The 14767-nt window shown below is 43.4% G+C and overlaps 4 protein-coding genes across 4 annotated transcripts; 2 read left to right on the top strand and 2 right to left on the bottom strand.

Annotated features, from left to right (window-relative positions):
- Positions 1-560: 560 nt before the first annotated feature.
- On the bottom strand, positions 561-8482 carry Bfra_002349 (putative polyketide synthase protein; the record flags this gene model as incomplete). Its single annotated transcript, XM_037332771.1, has 13 exons — positions 561-1406; positions 1457-1937; positions 2009-2349; positions 2416-2490; positions 2547-2624; positions 2678-2884; positions 2952-4882; positions 4937-6376; positions 6427-7147; positions 7210-7293; positions 7370-7680; positions 7767-8021; positions 8083-8482. 13 exons carry the CDS (start codon positions 8480-8482, stop codon positions 561-563), a joined length of 7170 nt encoding a protein of 2389 aa, XP_037194899.1.
- A 443-nt stretch (positions 8483-8925) lies between these two features.
- On the top strand, positions 8926-9896 carry Bfra_002348 (uncharacterized protein; the record flags this gene model as incomplete). Its single annotated transcript, XM_037332770.1, has 2 exons — positions 8926-9048; positions 9102-9896. 2 exons carry the CDS (start codon positions 8926-8928, stop codon positions 9894-9896), a joined length of 918 nt encoding a protein of 305 aa, XP_037194898.1.
- Positions 9897-10167: 271 nt separating this feature from the next.
- On the bottom strand, positions 10168-11920 carry Bfra_002347 (putative fad binding domain protein; the record flags this gene model as incomplete). Its single annotated transcript, XM_037332769.1, has 3 exons — positions 10168-11443; positions 11500-11700; positions 11751-11920. The coding sequence occupies 3 exons, from the start codon at positions 11918-11920 to the stop codon at positions 10168-10170; spliced, it is 1647 nt and encodes a 548-aa protein (XP_037194897.1).
- A 693-nt stretch (positions 11921-12613) lies between these two features.
- Positions 12614-14588, top strand: Bfra_002346 (putative cytochrome p450 protein; the record flags this gene model as incomplete). Its single annotated transcript, XM_037332768.1, has 7 exons — positions 12614-12764; positions 12822-12953; positions 13011-13133; positions 13211-13629; positions 13684-13852; positions 13908-14319; positions 14372-14588. The coding sequence occupies 7 exons, from the start codon at positions 12614-12616 to the stop codon at positions 14586-14588; spliced, it is 1623 nt and encodes a 540-aa protein (XP_037194896.1).
- Positions 14589-14767: the final 179 nt, after the last annotated feature.

The following is a 14767-nucleotide window of genomic DNA, read 5'->3' as shown; positions in this document are numbered from 1 at the left end:
CCGCCTACCGTGACGGTGTAGTGGGGTTGGGATTTACTAGGTACGGGTACTTATTCATTTATTGTACAACTTAAGAGGTTTATGAAATATACAAGACATATTGAGAGGCACTCCCCCTAGAAGAAGTTAATATTGAATAAGACTTTGAGATTTTCTTGCCAGGGTAGAATTGTTGGTGAATTGTTTTGGAGTTTCTAAGTGATTGAAATCGTTTGAAGATGACTATCTAGGCATTAGACATTAGACTCAGGTGAGGGAATATATGGCGTGATTCTTGAGTTTCCAATTATGAAGGGTTATCAATCAGATGTTTTCACGGGTAGTTAGCGAAAAGTTGCAGGCAGACTGTGTAAACTTAAACTTAAACATACTGCAATATGTATCTAATTCATTCGTCATCGTTTGAACAAGGCTCAAATCTCTATACAAACATCTCATTTTCATATCAATCAATGTATATCAGACATCAAAACATGTGTATCAATCATGAAATCAAAGTTCCATTTCTGTAACCACAAAGATTCTATAGAAAAATCCCAACCAACAAAAGAAACCGAAACTCAACCACTTTTCGTGAGCGGAGGCATCTTCACCACAATCTTCTCACATAAAGAAGTGAGGGAACTAGCATTAGTAATATCAAGCGTCGTCAATTCAGCCCCCAATTCCATTCTCACCCAATTTCGGAACTCGACTGCAGACAATGAATCAAGTCCATACACCGACAAAGGCTTCCCTACTTCCATTGGCTGATCTAATCTCAACATCTTCGTGAATTGCATGTTGACAACTTCAACTGCCGCTGCGACCATAGGAACAGCCTCGGCACCAGAACGGTAGAGAAGGAGGAAAACTTGAAGTTCCTTCGAACTATCATCCGCGCTTCCTTTTCCAGAGCCATTGGAATCCGTACTTGCGAAGAGGTGGCCAAATCGAGCATCTCGGATAAGAGGCGAGTCATCTGGAAGAGGCGCCGCAATACCAGTGATGAGCTGGGCGGAACTCGCTTTGTTGATTGGGGAAACTTGTTGAAAGATAGAGTAGCTGAGAATTTTTCGGAGAATTTGCTCGTTGATGCCTGTCCATTGTCTGTCATCGAAATGACTTGTCATTCCGCCTTGCTCGGCTACATATCCGACATCCTGAATCACACCGAGATCTACAGCATTGGCTGGGAGATTAAGAGATTGTCTGTAAGTAGCAAAGGCATCCATGAAGACGTTTCCGGCGGAATAATTGGCTTGTCCTTTTTGTCCGATGACACCAGAAATACTCGAGAGCATGGTGAAAAAATCGAGGGAGGTTTCTTGCTCTAAAGCTACATTGTGTAGATTCCAGGTTCCTTGCACTTTACTCGATACCGTGGTATGGTAATCTTCAATTGTCATGATCTCAAAAGGTTTATCCTATTCAAATCAGTACATTTCAAAGCAATTCTAAGCCGGATTTTACTAACCCTCAGAACCATTGCTCCTTGAATTACACCTCCGATTGGCTTTTTCGCAGCTTTGAAAGCATTTCTCACATCCTCAATACTCGACACGTCACCTTTAGCCTCTTGTATCTCGCATCCGAGAGCCTTGCAATTCAAGACTGTACCCTGAGATTTCTGATCCGAGCACCCACTTCGTGACATGGAGATAATGTGTTTGGCTCCGTTGCGTGCCATATGGATTGCAAGACTTCCGCAGAGACCTTTGAGACCTCCAACTATTAGATAAGAGACGTCGTCTCGGAGACGAAGTTTCTTGGTTGGTGGGCGCACTGGAAGTTCGATAGAGGCGTTTTCTTCCCTTGTTATCACAATCTTTCCGATATGACGTCCGCTACGCATGAATGCAAAGGAAGCTGCGATATCATTGAATGGGAAGGTTGTGATTGGATGAATGGGGCCGATGTGACCGGCTTCCAAAAGATCAAATATCCGCGTCAGAAGTCTAGGTGGATTGTAAGTAACCGTCTACCATAGAAAGAGATGGAAAAAGATAAGGAATCAGAAGAAACTTACTTGGAAATGAGTTGATCAGTAATGTGATTCGTGTACGAGAAATCTACAGCTTTAAACGAACAATTACGGTCGAATGGCTCCATGGAAAGGTAATTGCGAGCGACAATATCCTTTTTACCAATCTCGATCATGCTTCCACCATCAGCACAGATTCTCCATGATGCATCTAATAGTTCGCCTGTGAGTGAATTGATGATGACATCAATTCCTTTGCCATTGGTGACCTCCATGATCTCAGATGCGAATTTTGTATTTCGAGATGAAAACATGTGGTCGCGAGGGATTCCATATTTATCAGATAAGAGCTGTCGCTTCTCTTCGGTCCCAACAGTTACAAAAATCTGATTTTTTCAAATGTTAGTATGAAATTTGAGGATTGATATTTGAGGATAGATGGAATTGATTACCTCTGCACCGATGTATTGACAAAGTTGGATACATGAGAGACCGACACCTCCAGTGGCGGAATGGATCAAGACAGACTAAATTATCAGCTTATTTATCAAGAAATGAGACCAGAAGAACCGGATTGACATACCTGGCCCTCTTGTAGGTTTCCGATATTGAAAAGAGAGTAGATTGAAGTCAAATAAACAAGAGGGATTGTAGCAGCGTCCTATATGATATTAGCTTACTCATGCCGAGTGGTGTTTGGATAGCGTCACTTACCTCGAAAGACATGGAGTTTGGAATGCGATGAACACGTTCAATTGGCACTTGGACTCTGTTGGCAAAGGTACCGTTCTTGAGAATACAGACACGATCTCCAGGCTTGTATTTTTCGACTCCTGGGCCAATTCGTCGGATTATACCAGAGGCTTCGAGACCGAGCAGGTATTCGTTTTCAGGAACAATACCCATGGTTACAGCAACATCCTTTTCGGAAATTAGTATGATAATCAAGTGATAAGATAATGAATCTAGGAAATTGGAAGAAATATACCTTGAAGTTCAAACCTGCAGCAATAATCTCCACCTCCACGTTTCCAGCAGCAACAGGAAGTACTGTTTCAGACATCTCAGAGTAGCACAAACTCTCGAGAGAACCCAAACGCTCAGCTCTTAACATTGCAACAGTTTGAATCTCCTGCAGAGACTTGACAACCGGCTCAGCACCTGAACTTTCCTCATTCCTCGCATCATTGAGTTCTACATCCGGAATAATCCTATTCACAAAAATAATATTTTCGCGTTCCACAAACTCGTTTTCGGCAGTCTTGCTAGCGTTCTCGATATTCAAATGTTTCAACACGCGTGAAATAGCTGAGATGGTAGCAGCGCCTTCACTGGATTCCACATCCAGTGTTGCGAGTTGCAGACTTGGATCTTCGGCACGAATGGTGCGGAATAAGCCGTGAACGAGAGCGTTTTCGGGGGTTGGAATTTTATACTGGGAGCCCTTTGTAACCCAGAGAACCTTGCATCGTTGGGCAATCAGATGTTTGATTGCTTGCCATTGTTCTTCACCTACTTTGTCGAGTAAAGATCCGGAAAGCTCATCTAAGATTAAGACGGTCTTGCCAGACTCAACATCTAATTTGCCGAGAGTGGACTCGGTGATGTTGAAACCAAATTGACCTAACGACGAAATAATGCCGGATGAAATGGTGTTAGAAACATTGAGATGGGCCACAACTACGTCTTGGACAGAATGACCGACGATCGTAGACTCTTTGGAAGCTAGGTATGTCGAAGTGCTAAAGTCAGATGTTAATTCAATCTTCTTCTGCAAGCCCGCTGCAGAAATAAATGAGTCCAAAGCCCCAGGAGTGTTAATGCCGCGATTTATGTCTTCACCCGAAACAGATTCTGTTGGTGAGCCATCTTGAATTCCCTTATGATTAACAATGACAGTATTACTATCCAGGCTATAATCAGAGTGCGCTTGCTCCTGTTCCATCAAAAGAACATGTCCGCCATCAGAAAGAACATCTGGGATCAATGCAGCAACGTCTGCGAGAGTGGACTCGGAAAATTTGTTGGATCGAATGAGGAGGAGATCGACATCAGATGATGCTAGTCTCTGATCTGGGCTATGTAGATCCAAGAAACTGAATTTGACATCTCTCTGGGTCTCATACTTGGATTGCGCGTCGAGTAATGAACCCGCATCAATGGAAGCGTAATGATATTCAGCATATGCAGATCTATCGGTGTCATTATTATCGAGCCAGAAACTGGTACTATCGGCTGAGTCGAGATTTAGTTCCATGACTTTCAAAGTTGGTTTTTTGTGAGCTGCTAAGCTAGCAATTGTGTCGGACTTGGAGTTCTCGTCTTCCCATGGAAGTGTGGCAATGTTGTCCTGGGAGAGGAAAGTAATGTCAGGTTTCCAGATCGAGCGCATAAATGTATGGCCATCTTTGGTGCTCTTTCCAGTATCGAGTTTGTGGTATCGAAGACCTGTAAGTTGAAGCAGCAAAGACCCATCTTCCGGGTTGTACACTGAGCAAGAAGAGAAATAACTCTTGGCTTCTTCTATTCTTCCTCTTCCTGTGTATTCTGAGGTTGCGATCGAGATACCATTTTTAGGACGGGAACTGACTGGAGTAATTACGAGATTGTCTATCACAGCGGGAACTAAGACCCCATTGATGTCAGTCCTGTCACCTGCCCATAAAGATGGAGTAACTGTTTGGAAACATCCATCAATACTGGCCGGATGCATTGGGTATTCCGACTGGCGTTTCCAAGCGGTTGGCGGCTCTTCAAGTGAGACATACGATCTGCTACGGCGAGAACCAGAAATAGATTCGACTTCGAGTTGTTTTTGAAACGCGGGTCCAAACCCATATCCAATGCTTTCTTGGGACTTGTACCACAAATACCCTTGAGTCGTATGACGGAGTGGACTTAGGTTTGCTTCGGAAGCACCTATTGAGAGTTAGTAAAGCGAAATAAATGGGAGCTAAGAGGAAATCTACTTACGTTGTGACGTTGGCTCTTCAAGACGAATTTGACCATAACAATGCTTCATAGTAGTACCATTATTCAAAGAAGAGACCTCGAAGTTAAACCAGGTACCTTCAGCACCAGGATGAGGTGCGAGTGTAGTCATGACTTGTACCTCAATCTCCTCTTCTAGAACAAGCGCTTTGTCAAAGTTGATATTTCGCAACTTATATTGCAATTGACCAGAAGAAGTAACTTTTTCTTCAAGATCCGTAGCCTGAGTTTCTTGGTAAAGTGCCTCGATAGCCATGGAAATAAAACCTGAAGCAGGAAGAAGAATATCGGGTCCCATTTTATGGTCTCGTAGCCATGGTAGGTCAACAAGTCGGATAATGTTTCTCCAAGATGGCAAGTTCCATGATGTTCCGAATATTTTACTACCCAACAAGTCATGGCGGGTAAATTGACGGAAGCGCCAGTCTTTGCTCGCTTCACTCTCGTGCCAATATTTGACTGAGTGATTCCAGGAATAATTTGGAAGATCCACGACAGTAGATGGGAGAACTGATTTATCGCCACTATCGTCTGAATTGACTGCCTTCAGGTCAACAGATGCACCTGCAATGAAGAGATTACCTGCAACACTGAAAAGGGACTTGATTGACCCAGCTCCTCTAGAGAATGCTGGGCAGTACTGAATACCGGTGCCCTGTCCTGGAAGAGACTTCTTGATTTGAGACACTGGACCAGCAAGTGCACCACTTGGACCAATCTCAATGAGGAAATCAGGACTTTCCCGTCCGTCTGAAAGCATTTCCTTCAAAGCAGCATCAAAAAGAACAGGCGATACCATGTTTTTCTTCCAGTAGCTAGCATCAGCAGCTTGGTTCATTTTCACACCAAGAACTGACGAGAACATTGCTGGCTTGTTGTCGCTTCGGGCAGATTCCGAACTGAAATTTTGCTCGAGGAGCTCAAGATATTTATCTCCAATTTCGGTCATGAATTTAGAATGGTATGCAAGATCGACTTGGAGAAGCCTAGCGAAATGATTGTCTGCCTTCAGACGAGTGCTGAGAGCCTCGAGACTTGGACGCGCTCCTGAAATTGTGACGCTGTTTGGACTGTTGAAACAAGCAATTTGAGCCGTCCCTTCAAATTCCGCGAGATATCTGTTGACTTCTTCGGCGCCGAGTCCGACAGCCAACATTCCTACGACGCTTTCGCTGTCTTTTCTATTGCAGAGAACTGCTGCTCGTCCTCTGTAGAATGCGGCTTTGATGGCATCGGCTCGAGAGATGTAGCCAGCTGTGTAGGCTGCGGCGATTTCTCCAGATGAATGGCCTGCGACGGCTTGAGGTTTAATACCCCAGCTCTCCAATATGGAGACCATGACTAATTGAAGTGCAGTTACCAAAGGCTGTGAGAATTCTGGTTGCCGTAATGCCTCTGCCGTTCGAGGTTCAGAAAGCTCAGCTAGAAAAATCAGATAGTCTACACATTATTCTAGCAGATTGTGGACTTACTGATTAATGACCATGCAGGTGGATCTGGAATACTCTGAAGAACTTCGTCTAGCTCTTTCAATATGATCAATGAGGAGGGAAACGTCTCAATCAAAGCTTTACCCATTTGAGGCCATTGTGCACCTTGGCCTGTAAATACGAAGCCAATACGTGGAGTTTCCGCATCCTTCTTCCCAAACACAAAGTCATTCATCGATAAATCAGTACTGTTGGAAACAATATAAGCTCGATGAAAATGACGACTTCTACGTTCCGACAGGGTATACGCCAAGTCAGTTAATTTTGTCGTCACAGAAGGATTGATCAAGTGTTTACTGATATTTTCACAGTAAGCACGGAGTGAGTTCTCATCGTTAGCTGAGAAAACCAATGTTTGGGCTCTGGCAGACTCTTCGTCAATAAAGTCGTCGCTACCATTGTCTTCCATGGCATATGAAGATACATGGCGTATAGGGGCAAGAGATTTGCCATCCTCTAGCACCGCGTGGAAATTGGTTCCACCATACCCAAAGGAGTTGACACTTGCACGCTTAAGAGCTCCTTTTGGCCATGATATAGCTACTCTCGTAGCTCGAACTTTCAGTGCTTTGAAGTCAATTTTTGGATTGGGGGTTTCAAATGTAGGATTTCCGGGGATAATGCTGTGTTCCATGGCAAGAATGACTTTCAAGAGACCTGAAATACCAGCCGAGGGCTCCGAGTGGCCAATGTTGCTTTTAATCTTTGAATTATTAGCCTCGCTGACTGATGTCTCGTTCTCTGTGAAATCAAAATTATACTTACAGAACCGATTATCAGTGGTTGATCGTCTGAGCGCGTCGCAGCAAAAACAGAAGCAACTCCACCCACTTCAGCTGGATCACCGGCCTAAAAAAAGACTTCTATTAGCAATCAAAGCATTCAATGTACTACCTTAGAGTGTGAATGATCCTAGAAAACCCACCGGCGTTCCTGTTCCATGGCATTCTAAATATGTAGTATCGTTGAAATTTGTGATACCAGCATTCGCATATGCCGCACGAATAGCTTTTGATTGGGCCTCCGCACTTGGACTTGCAATTCCTGGTGTTCGTCCATCACTATTCGTAGCAGTGCCACGGATAACGGCTCGAATTGGGTCGCCATCTTGAATTGCGTCGGCTAATCTCTTTAGAATAATGGTACTAACAGCCTCAGCCTTGATGTAACCATCAGCTTTGGCATCAAAGGTGTGGCACTTTCCAGTGAGAGAGTGTGCATTTCCAATAGCTCCAGCTAGATCGTAAATAGTTAGCCTGTGCTATTTACTACTAGAACACTGGGTGATATATGATGAGAAAAGGAGTAGACTGAAGACCTACTATCCATGACATGCTCTGGGCTGAGATAAAGATTGCTAGTGGCGACGATCGCTCCGTTGATTTCGCCAGATTGTAAATAGCGGCAAGCAACATCGAGCGAAACAAGACTGCCTGAGCAAGCAGTATCTATAGTCATACTAGGTCCTTTGATGTTCAAGTAATGACTTATTCTGTTACTCAAGATTGCTCGCCCTACTCCCACCTCAATGTTTGGTGGTCTGTCCTCAGGGTCGCGGTTCTGAATATCGTGGTAATCTATAATATAGTCAGTAAGGAGATCATCTATTTAAGATTGTAACAGAATAAGCGAGCGCACCTGAGGCAAATGAGCCGACAAAGCAGCCTACAGAGGCTCCATTCAATGACTCAAGAGGAATTCCCGAGTTCTCAAGTCCTTCGTATACTACTTCAAGCATTTGTCGTTGATTGGGGTCCATAGATACAGCCTCGGACTTTGATATCCCAAAGAAAGGGGCATCGAATTCTGCAGGGTCAATATTTTCGAGGAACATCCCTCCTGGGGGACGCATGGTGCCGGGCTTGGTCGATCCATCATAGTGAAATTTAGAGAATCGAGTCTTGGGAATTTCGTTGCTAGCAATACCGCCTTGCTCGAGAAAATCCCAGAGTTCCGTTGGAGAATTACTATTGCCAGGAAGACGACAGGCAAAGCCAATTACCGCAACGGGATTTTGTACATATGCTTTAGAAGGCATGGTTGGATGATTAGTCTTTGTAATCGATAATGAAATCGACACAGAATAGTGAAAGAAAAGACAAGTTGTGACGAGCCTTTTTCACATTAATATTGAAATTTGCTCTGCCACAGAGTTTACCCTATCTCTCACCAGACTGATAAGGATGTTTGCTCCTCATTCCTTTCACATGTCATTGATTATGCGCTTGTTTACATCTTCACGAGAATATGCATATTGCTGACCAGAAATCTTAATACATAGGTCAGAAAGTAGTAGTAATAAACGTAAACTACTTCAATGCTGCTGACAGTAAGCCATTATCAGGTAAGTGAGAGATTACTGGAGCCTCTACTACGTGATATGCAATTTTGGTTGATATCCTATAAATATACTTGGAAAACCAGAAGTACCAAAACCACAGCAATACAGGCTCTTTTTCTTCTTTTTCCTCATATCCTATCATGCCTTCTTTAACAGGAAGTCATCATGAAGATGTCAGTTTCAAAACGGTGGATGGGCTCACTTTGCGAGGGTGGCTTTACCCCGTTGCTGGAAAGGCACCTGCAGTTATAATGTCTCCTGGAGTGATTCATCCCTTGTTTATCATTAATATCAATCAATTATCTAACTTAAATAGTTCAACTGCACCAAAGAAATGCTTCTTCCAGATGTAGCATCACAGTTTCAACTCTCGGGTATCAACGCCTTGATTTATGACCCGCGGAGTGTAGGTCTTTCGGACGGAACTCCTCGCAACGAAATTGACCCAATGAAACAAACTGAAGACTATTCCGATGCCTTGACGTACATGAGCGGTCTTTCGTCAGTGGATTCCTCAAAAATCGCTTTTTGGGGTATGTCATTTGGCGGCACAGTGGCTATGTGCGCTGCTGCCCTCGATAAACGTGCTAAAATGTGCATTGCCGTTTGCCCTCTCATGACTTTCTACACCGACTCTCGATTACGGAGTGTACTCAATAGATGCATGATCGATCGACAATCACAACTTCGCGGAAACCCTCCATTTAGTATAGCTCCCTTCACTGCCAACGGTGTCAATCCTGCCGGCATGGCTGATGGGGGTGGATTAGAAGCTTACGAGTTTATGGTTAATGTCAGAGATAAAGGAGCAGCGAGTTTTGTAAATAAAACAACTATCCAGTCGTATTACAAGATTGCTATGTGGCAGCCACGTAGCATTTTCAAGCTAGTGCAGACGCCAGTCATGATGCTGGTACCGGAACTAGATGTTATCTCGAGTCCTCAAGATCAGATGGCTGCATTTGATGGTTTGAACGGCGCAAAGAGAGCGTATATGGTCAAAGGACAGGGTCATCTGAATGTTCTTAGTGGTGATGAATTTCTCGGACTGATGGAACGACAGGCAGATTTCATTAATGATGTGCTGGAAGGAACATTAGACGATTGTTAAAGTTGTGCGGTTCTGGTTTGGTTTTTTATCGGAGTCTCTAGACCCTAAGTCTGTTAGTTAGAACAATCAGTCCATATATGAATAAGAATCAATGGCTCTAGCATTTGAATATCTGGTATTTGTGGCTGCTAAGATAACCAGAAAAACATCCGATGCTGCGTAAAATTTGAGTAGTCTATGAGTCTTGTAAGCACCTAATTGGTCTGAAATAGTTTTCAATCTACATGCAAAGCTGGAATCTCTGTCTTGGACAAAATATCCTGAAGATACTCTACTCTGTGACATTCGAAGCTCGACAAAGCCTTCCATCGCCGGCAACACTCCATTCATCGCTACCTACCGAGACAACGGCATAGAACAAATCATTTGGATCGTACTTCCTCTTCACCTCCCTCAACATTTCGTAGTTGATTCCAAAATAATCCACTTTCCATGTCTTCAGTCGAAAATCTCCTTCATTTATGTAGGTTCCAGAACCAGGAGTAATGCGCTCCAATTGAGGAACAATTTCATCTGTCATCTCGTATGCCGATGCTATACCTTCTTCTATAGCTGCTCTTGGGTCCCACAGAACCACAATAATGATTGACATGATTGATGTACGCCATGCTGGAAGCACCGCATTTGACTCGGGTTTGTTTCCTACCCGAGAATGGGCAACATTAGATGCTACACAATTCAAAACGAATCGCCCGCCAACCGTAATATTGCGCAGAGTGGCCGTGAAGCCAGAGTTTGTATCTTCCGACTCAACGATAGATCGCGGAATCAGTCGCCCTCCTGTTAGTTCGGAGATTTCGTAGTCGCCATAAGGCAGTCCCGGCGTGTAATGAGTGTAATGATCATAAAACCGAGGAAAACTAGTGTATTCGAATTGATAAATGATGTGAAGCTGATCCAGTTGGGAGATAAATGGTTCTAGTAAAGATTTCAATTCCTCTCCAGTATGGCCTGACCATGTCATCGAGTATATGCTAAATATTTCGTCGGTGAGCATATAAGTAGACTGAATACCTTCATCCACAACCTTGGGAAGGAAAGCATTCCAGAGATCAACAGCTTGCCAAAAAACGTCAATCGAATTTCCAGACGTGGTGAGGGTCAAATTTCCGCCACCCATGAGCCCCTCAGGATGTGCTTTAGTTGTCATCGAAAGAACAACGGCGTAGGTTCCTCCCCCTCCGCCGCTCAATGCCCAGTATAGATCGGAATTTTCGTAAGGTGTGGCTACCAGATGCTCTCCAAGTGCAGTCACAACCTCCCATTCTAAAGTTTGATCTGCTGCTAGACCGTACTCTCCGATTAGAGGCCCATGACCGCCGCCTTGTGTATACCCCCCGACGATACCAACAGTCGGGCACCATCCTGCAAGGACTCGTACTCCAGCCTCATTGGCGGCAGGTAAAATCTCATACGCTTGTCGACCAGCTCCAATCTTTGCAGCCCGTCCAGTATACAACTTGCTTTCGTAGTCCAGGAACTCGAGTTCCTTCAAATTATGGGTCCATATACTCAGAGCACCTGCACCAGAAGAACGACCGACGAAACTAAAACTCGTCAAACCAATTCATATTTTAGGGAACAGCGATCGTTTCAAACTCACTCATGGCCAGTATTCTTGATTATAACTCGGATATTGTTTTTCTCGGCAAACTTAAGGCCTGCTGCAACATCTGCTGCAGAAGAAATGTTGATTGCATATTCCGGAAGATTACCATTCAGGCAGGGCTTCGAACTGTCTGTAAATGGATCACAAGACTGGTTCAAGAAATATGGGTTCATGACCGAAGCAGAGTTTTCAGAGCTATTAACCGTAAACATGTGACTGACACTGAGGTCCTACAAAATGCTTACTGTGGCATAGGCCATGTCCATAGCTCCCGGGCTCTTGTGCACTCAGTCTCATCATAATTAGGCTCATGACAGCTAAAAGCAATAGGTTTTGTAGCGATTAATCTGCCATTGACAGTAGAATTGAGATTATCCCACTCGTTTTGACTTGGCCAAGACGCATCACCGGGCATATGACGACACAAGCTGTCAACTCTCGAGGGTATATAATTTTCGAAGAAGGATGAAAAAGAGATCCCCCAGGAAGCAAGGTACAGTTTAGATTGAGAATACAGCATGTCTTCAAAAAGTTCAATAGGAAAGAAACTGTGCTGATGGAAGTTATCCCAGAACTACCAAACTCACGCCGAATTAATCTGTATTATCACTTCGAACTTGAAATTATTCAACACAATTCTTTTGTCACACATTCAACCGCTAATTACTATCATAGCACGATTAGTCTCATAAAATTGGATACTTGATGTTTCTACCCTTAACTAAAGCTCATTCTACCCCACTTTCTTACCCCGCTGAGCTTATTTTTAACGATTATGCTTATGCTTATTTGTACCCATAGTTAAGCCTAAAGCCACATTTATGCTTATGCTTATGCTTACCCACACGGAGATACTCATCGAGTGCTAGAGTATTCTATCTTGCAGGAAAGTAAGAAAGTTGCAGGAAAGTAAGAAGGTTGCAGGAATGTGAGGAAGCTTGCCGTTGTGTGATCTAGCTTGCGCGAAATCATGCTGCCAAAGTTCAACATCATCAAACTACTCTTGTTCAATAATGAACCTTTAATAAGGTCAATATCAGACCATATTACGTGTAGGATAGAAAACTTTGGTCATTTTTGATATCGATTGAGGCTTCTCTGAACCAAGATGTCCACCAACAGCACCATGGAGTCCTTACCAGACCTCATGAGCCCTAAACTCGGATCTCTAGCAGGCTTCAACTTGCTCAGTAAGGAGTCTGCTATTGTTGCAATTGGCCTTTGGGTTACATATCTTGTTTGTGGTATCATTTATCGATGTAAGTGTACCTATTTTCCACGGTAGATGAATTAATTTTGAACTTTTGATAATACAGTATACTTTTCACCACTGGCATCAATTCCTGGCCCAAAGCTAGCAGCTATGACCACATGGTATGAAGCATATTACGATATCTGGCTTGGAGGTCAGTACGTGTGGAAGATTGAAAAACTGCACAAGAAATATGGTATGTGATTCGAGGATTGGAGGTATTATAACAAATGTCTGAGAACTTTGAACATAGGACCTGTAATCAGAATTAATCCCCATGAGATTCATGTCAGCGACCCAGATTTCATCGATGATATCTACACAGGCACATCCCGAAAAACAGATAAATATAGGTTTACGGGAAGAAGAACACAAAGTTTGTTTGCCCTCCATCTTCCCCGTTTCTTAACTGTGTCACAATCTGTTATAAAACATACTCATTGTGGTGGAAAGCTGCAATGTCAATGGTAGCGACAATTCCGCACGATATTCATAAGCGAAGACGCGGGGCAATGAGCTCTTACTTCTCAAAATCAGGCGTCCGATTGCTCGAGCCGATCATCCAGCGTAGTTTGGAGAAATTGTTGGCCCGGATGGAAAATGCTTCAAAAACCGGGGAGATTATGGAAATGATATATGTATTCAAAGCTGCCACTAACGATATCATTACCGACTACGCCTTTGGCAAACCCTCAGGCTTCATGGACCGGGACGATTATAACGCTGGATTCTTTAAAGATATTGAGAAGATTTTTTTGATATCACACACACTTATGCATGTGGGATGGTTGGGTCCTTTGCTTGAAAGCTTACCGAGGTGGATTACAACCATCCTCGCTCCTGGAATGGCTGGTTTATATGTGATGCAAGATGTAATTCACATCTTCTGGGGCAAGTCTAATGAATAATTGGCTGACGATACTTAGGGATGGTCAAAGCAGATCGAAGATATCAAAAGCTCATCTGATAAAGACGCAGGCAAGAATACAATCTTCCATGGGTTGCTCAATTCAAAACTGCCCGATTCAGAAAAGGAGACTCCAAGGTTGGTACATGAAGCTCAGTTGACGGTATTTGCTGGTCAAGACACTACAGGTGAATTAATTTCTAGAGTGTCGCATCGTCTGTATTTTTTCTAACATTACAAAAGCATCAACAATGGCTGCTACGGTCTTCGAGCTCCTGGCCAATCCAGACAAGCTCATAAAGCTCAAGAAAGAACTCGCGATTGCTATCCCGGACCCCAACATCTTGCCAAGTTATGCGCAAGTCGAGCATCTACCTTATCTATCTGCTGTAATTCAAGAATGTCTCCGCTGCCACCCAGGAGTTATTACTCGAATGGCTCGTGTATCGCCAGAAGTTCCTGTCATATATAATCGAAACGGACTCAAGTATACAATGCCACCAGGAACACCAATGAGCATGACTTCAACCATTATTCATTACGACCCCAAGTACTTTCCCAATCCCAGGAAGTTTGAGCCCGAAAGATGGTTAGAGAATCCTCGATTGGATAAATATCTACTTGCCTTTTCTAGAGGCACAAGGAACTGCCTAGGGTTTGTCACCACATTTTTTCCTCTCAATTTTTGCTTTACTGATAGATTCCAGAATTAATCTTGCTTACCAAGAAATGCATACTTTCATTGCCGGTGTGTTCAGAAAATATGATCTATATGATGGAACTGGAACCCAGAAAGGGCCTACCTTTGAATTGTTTGATACAATTCGTGAAAGAGATGTCGACATGTACGCCGACATGATCGTCCCGTTTCCGGTACCAGGAAGCAGGGGTGTTAGAATTGCTGTTCGTACCGTACACAGTTAGTTGGTGAAATCTTAGAAAAAGAGAGCGTAAATGTTATGTTACTTCAACCCTTTTGACGATTTAAGCTGTTTAAATGAGAAAATTTCTGCTTCGACTAACGCAATATTCAGCGATTTTACTAGAACACATTCATTTGGCTAGAGCTTTCTTTCAGAAGGAAGTGTAATTTGAGCTCAATA

Source organism: Botrytis fragariae, assembly GCF_013461495.1.
Source record: "Botrytis fragariae strain BVB16 chromosome Unknown tig00000012, whole genome shotgun sequence".
Lineage (NCBI taxonomy): Eukaryota > Fungi > Ascomycota > Leotiomycetes > Helotiales > Sclerotiniaceae > Botrytis > Botrytis fragariae.
The sequence above is the reverse complement of the archived record's forward strand: the minus strand, read 5'-3'. Positions and strand labels throughout refer to the sequence as shown.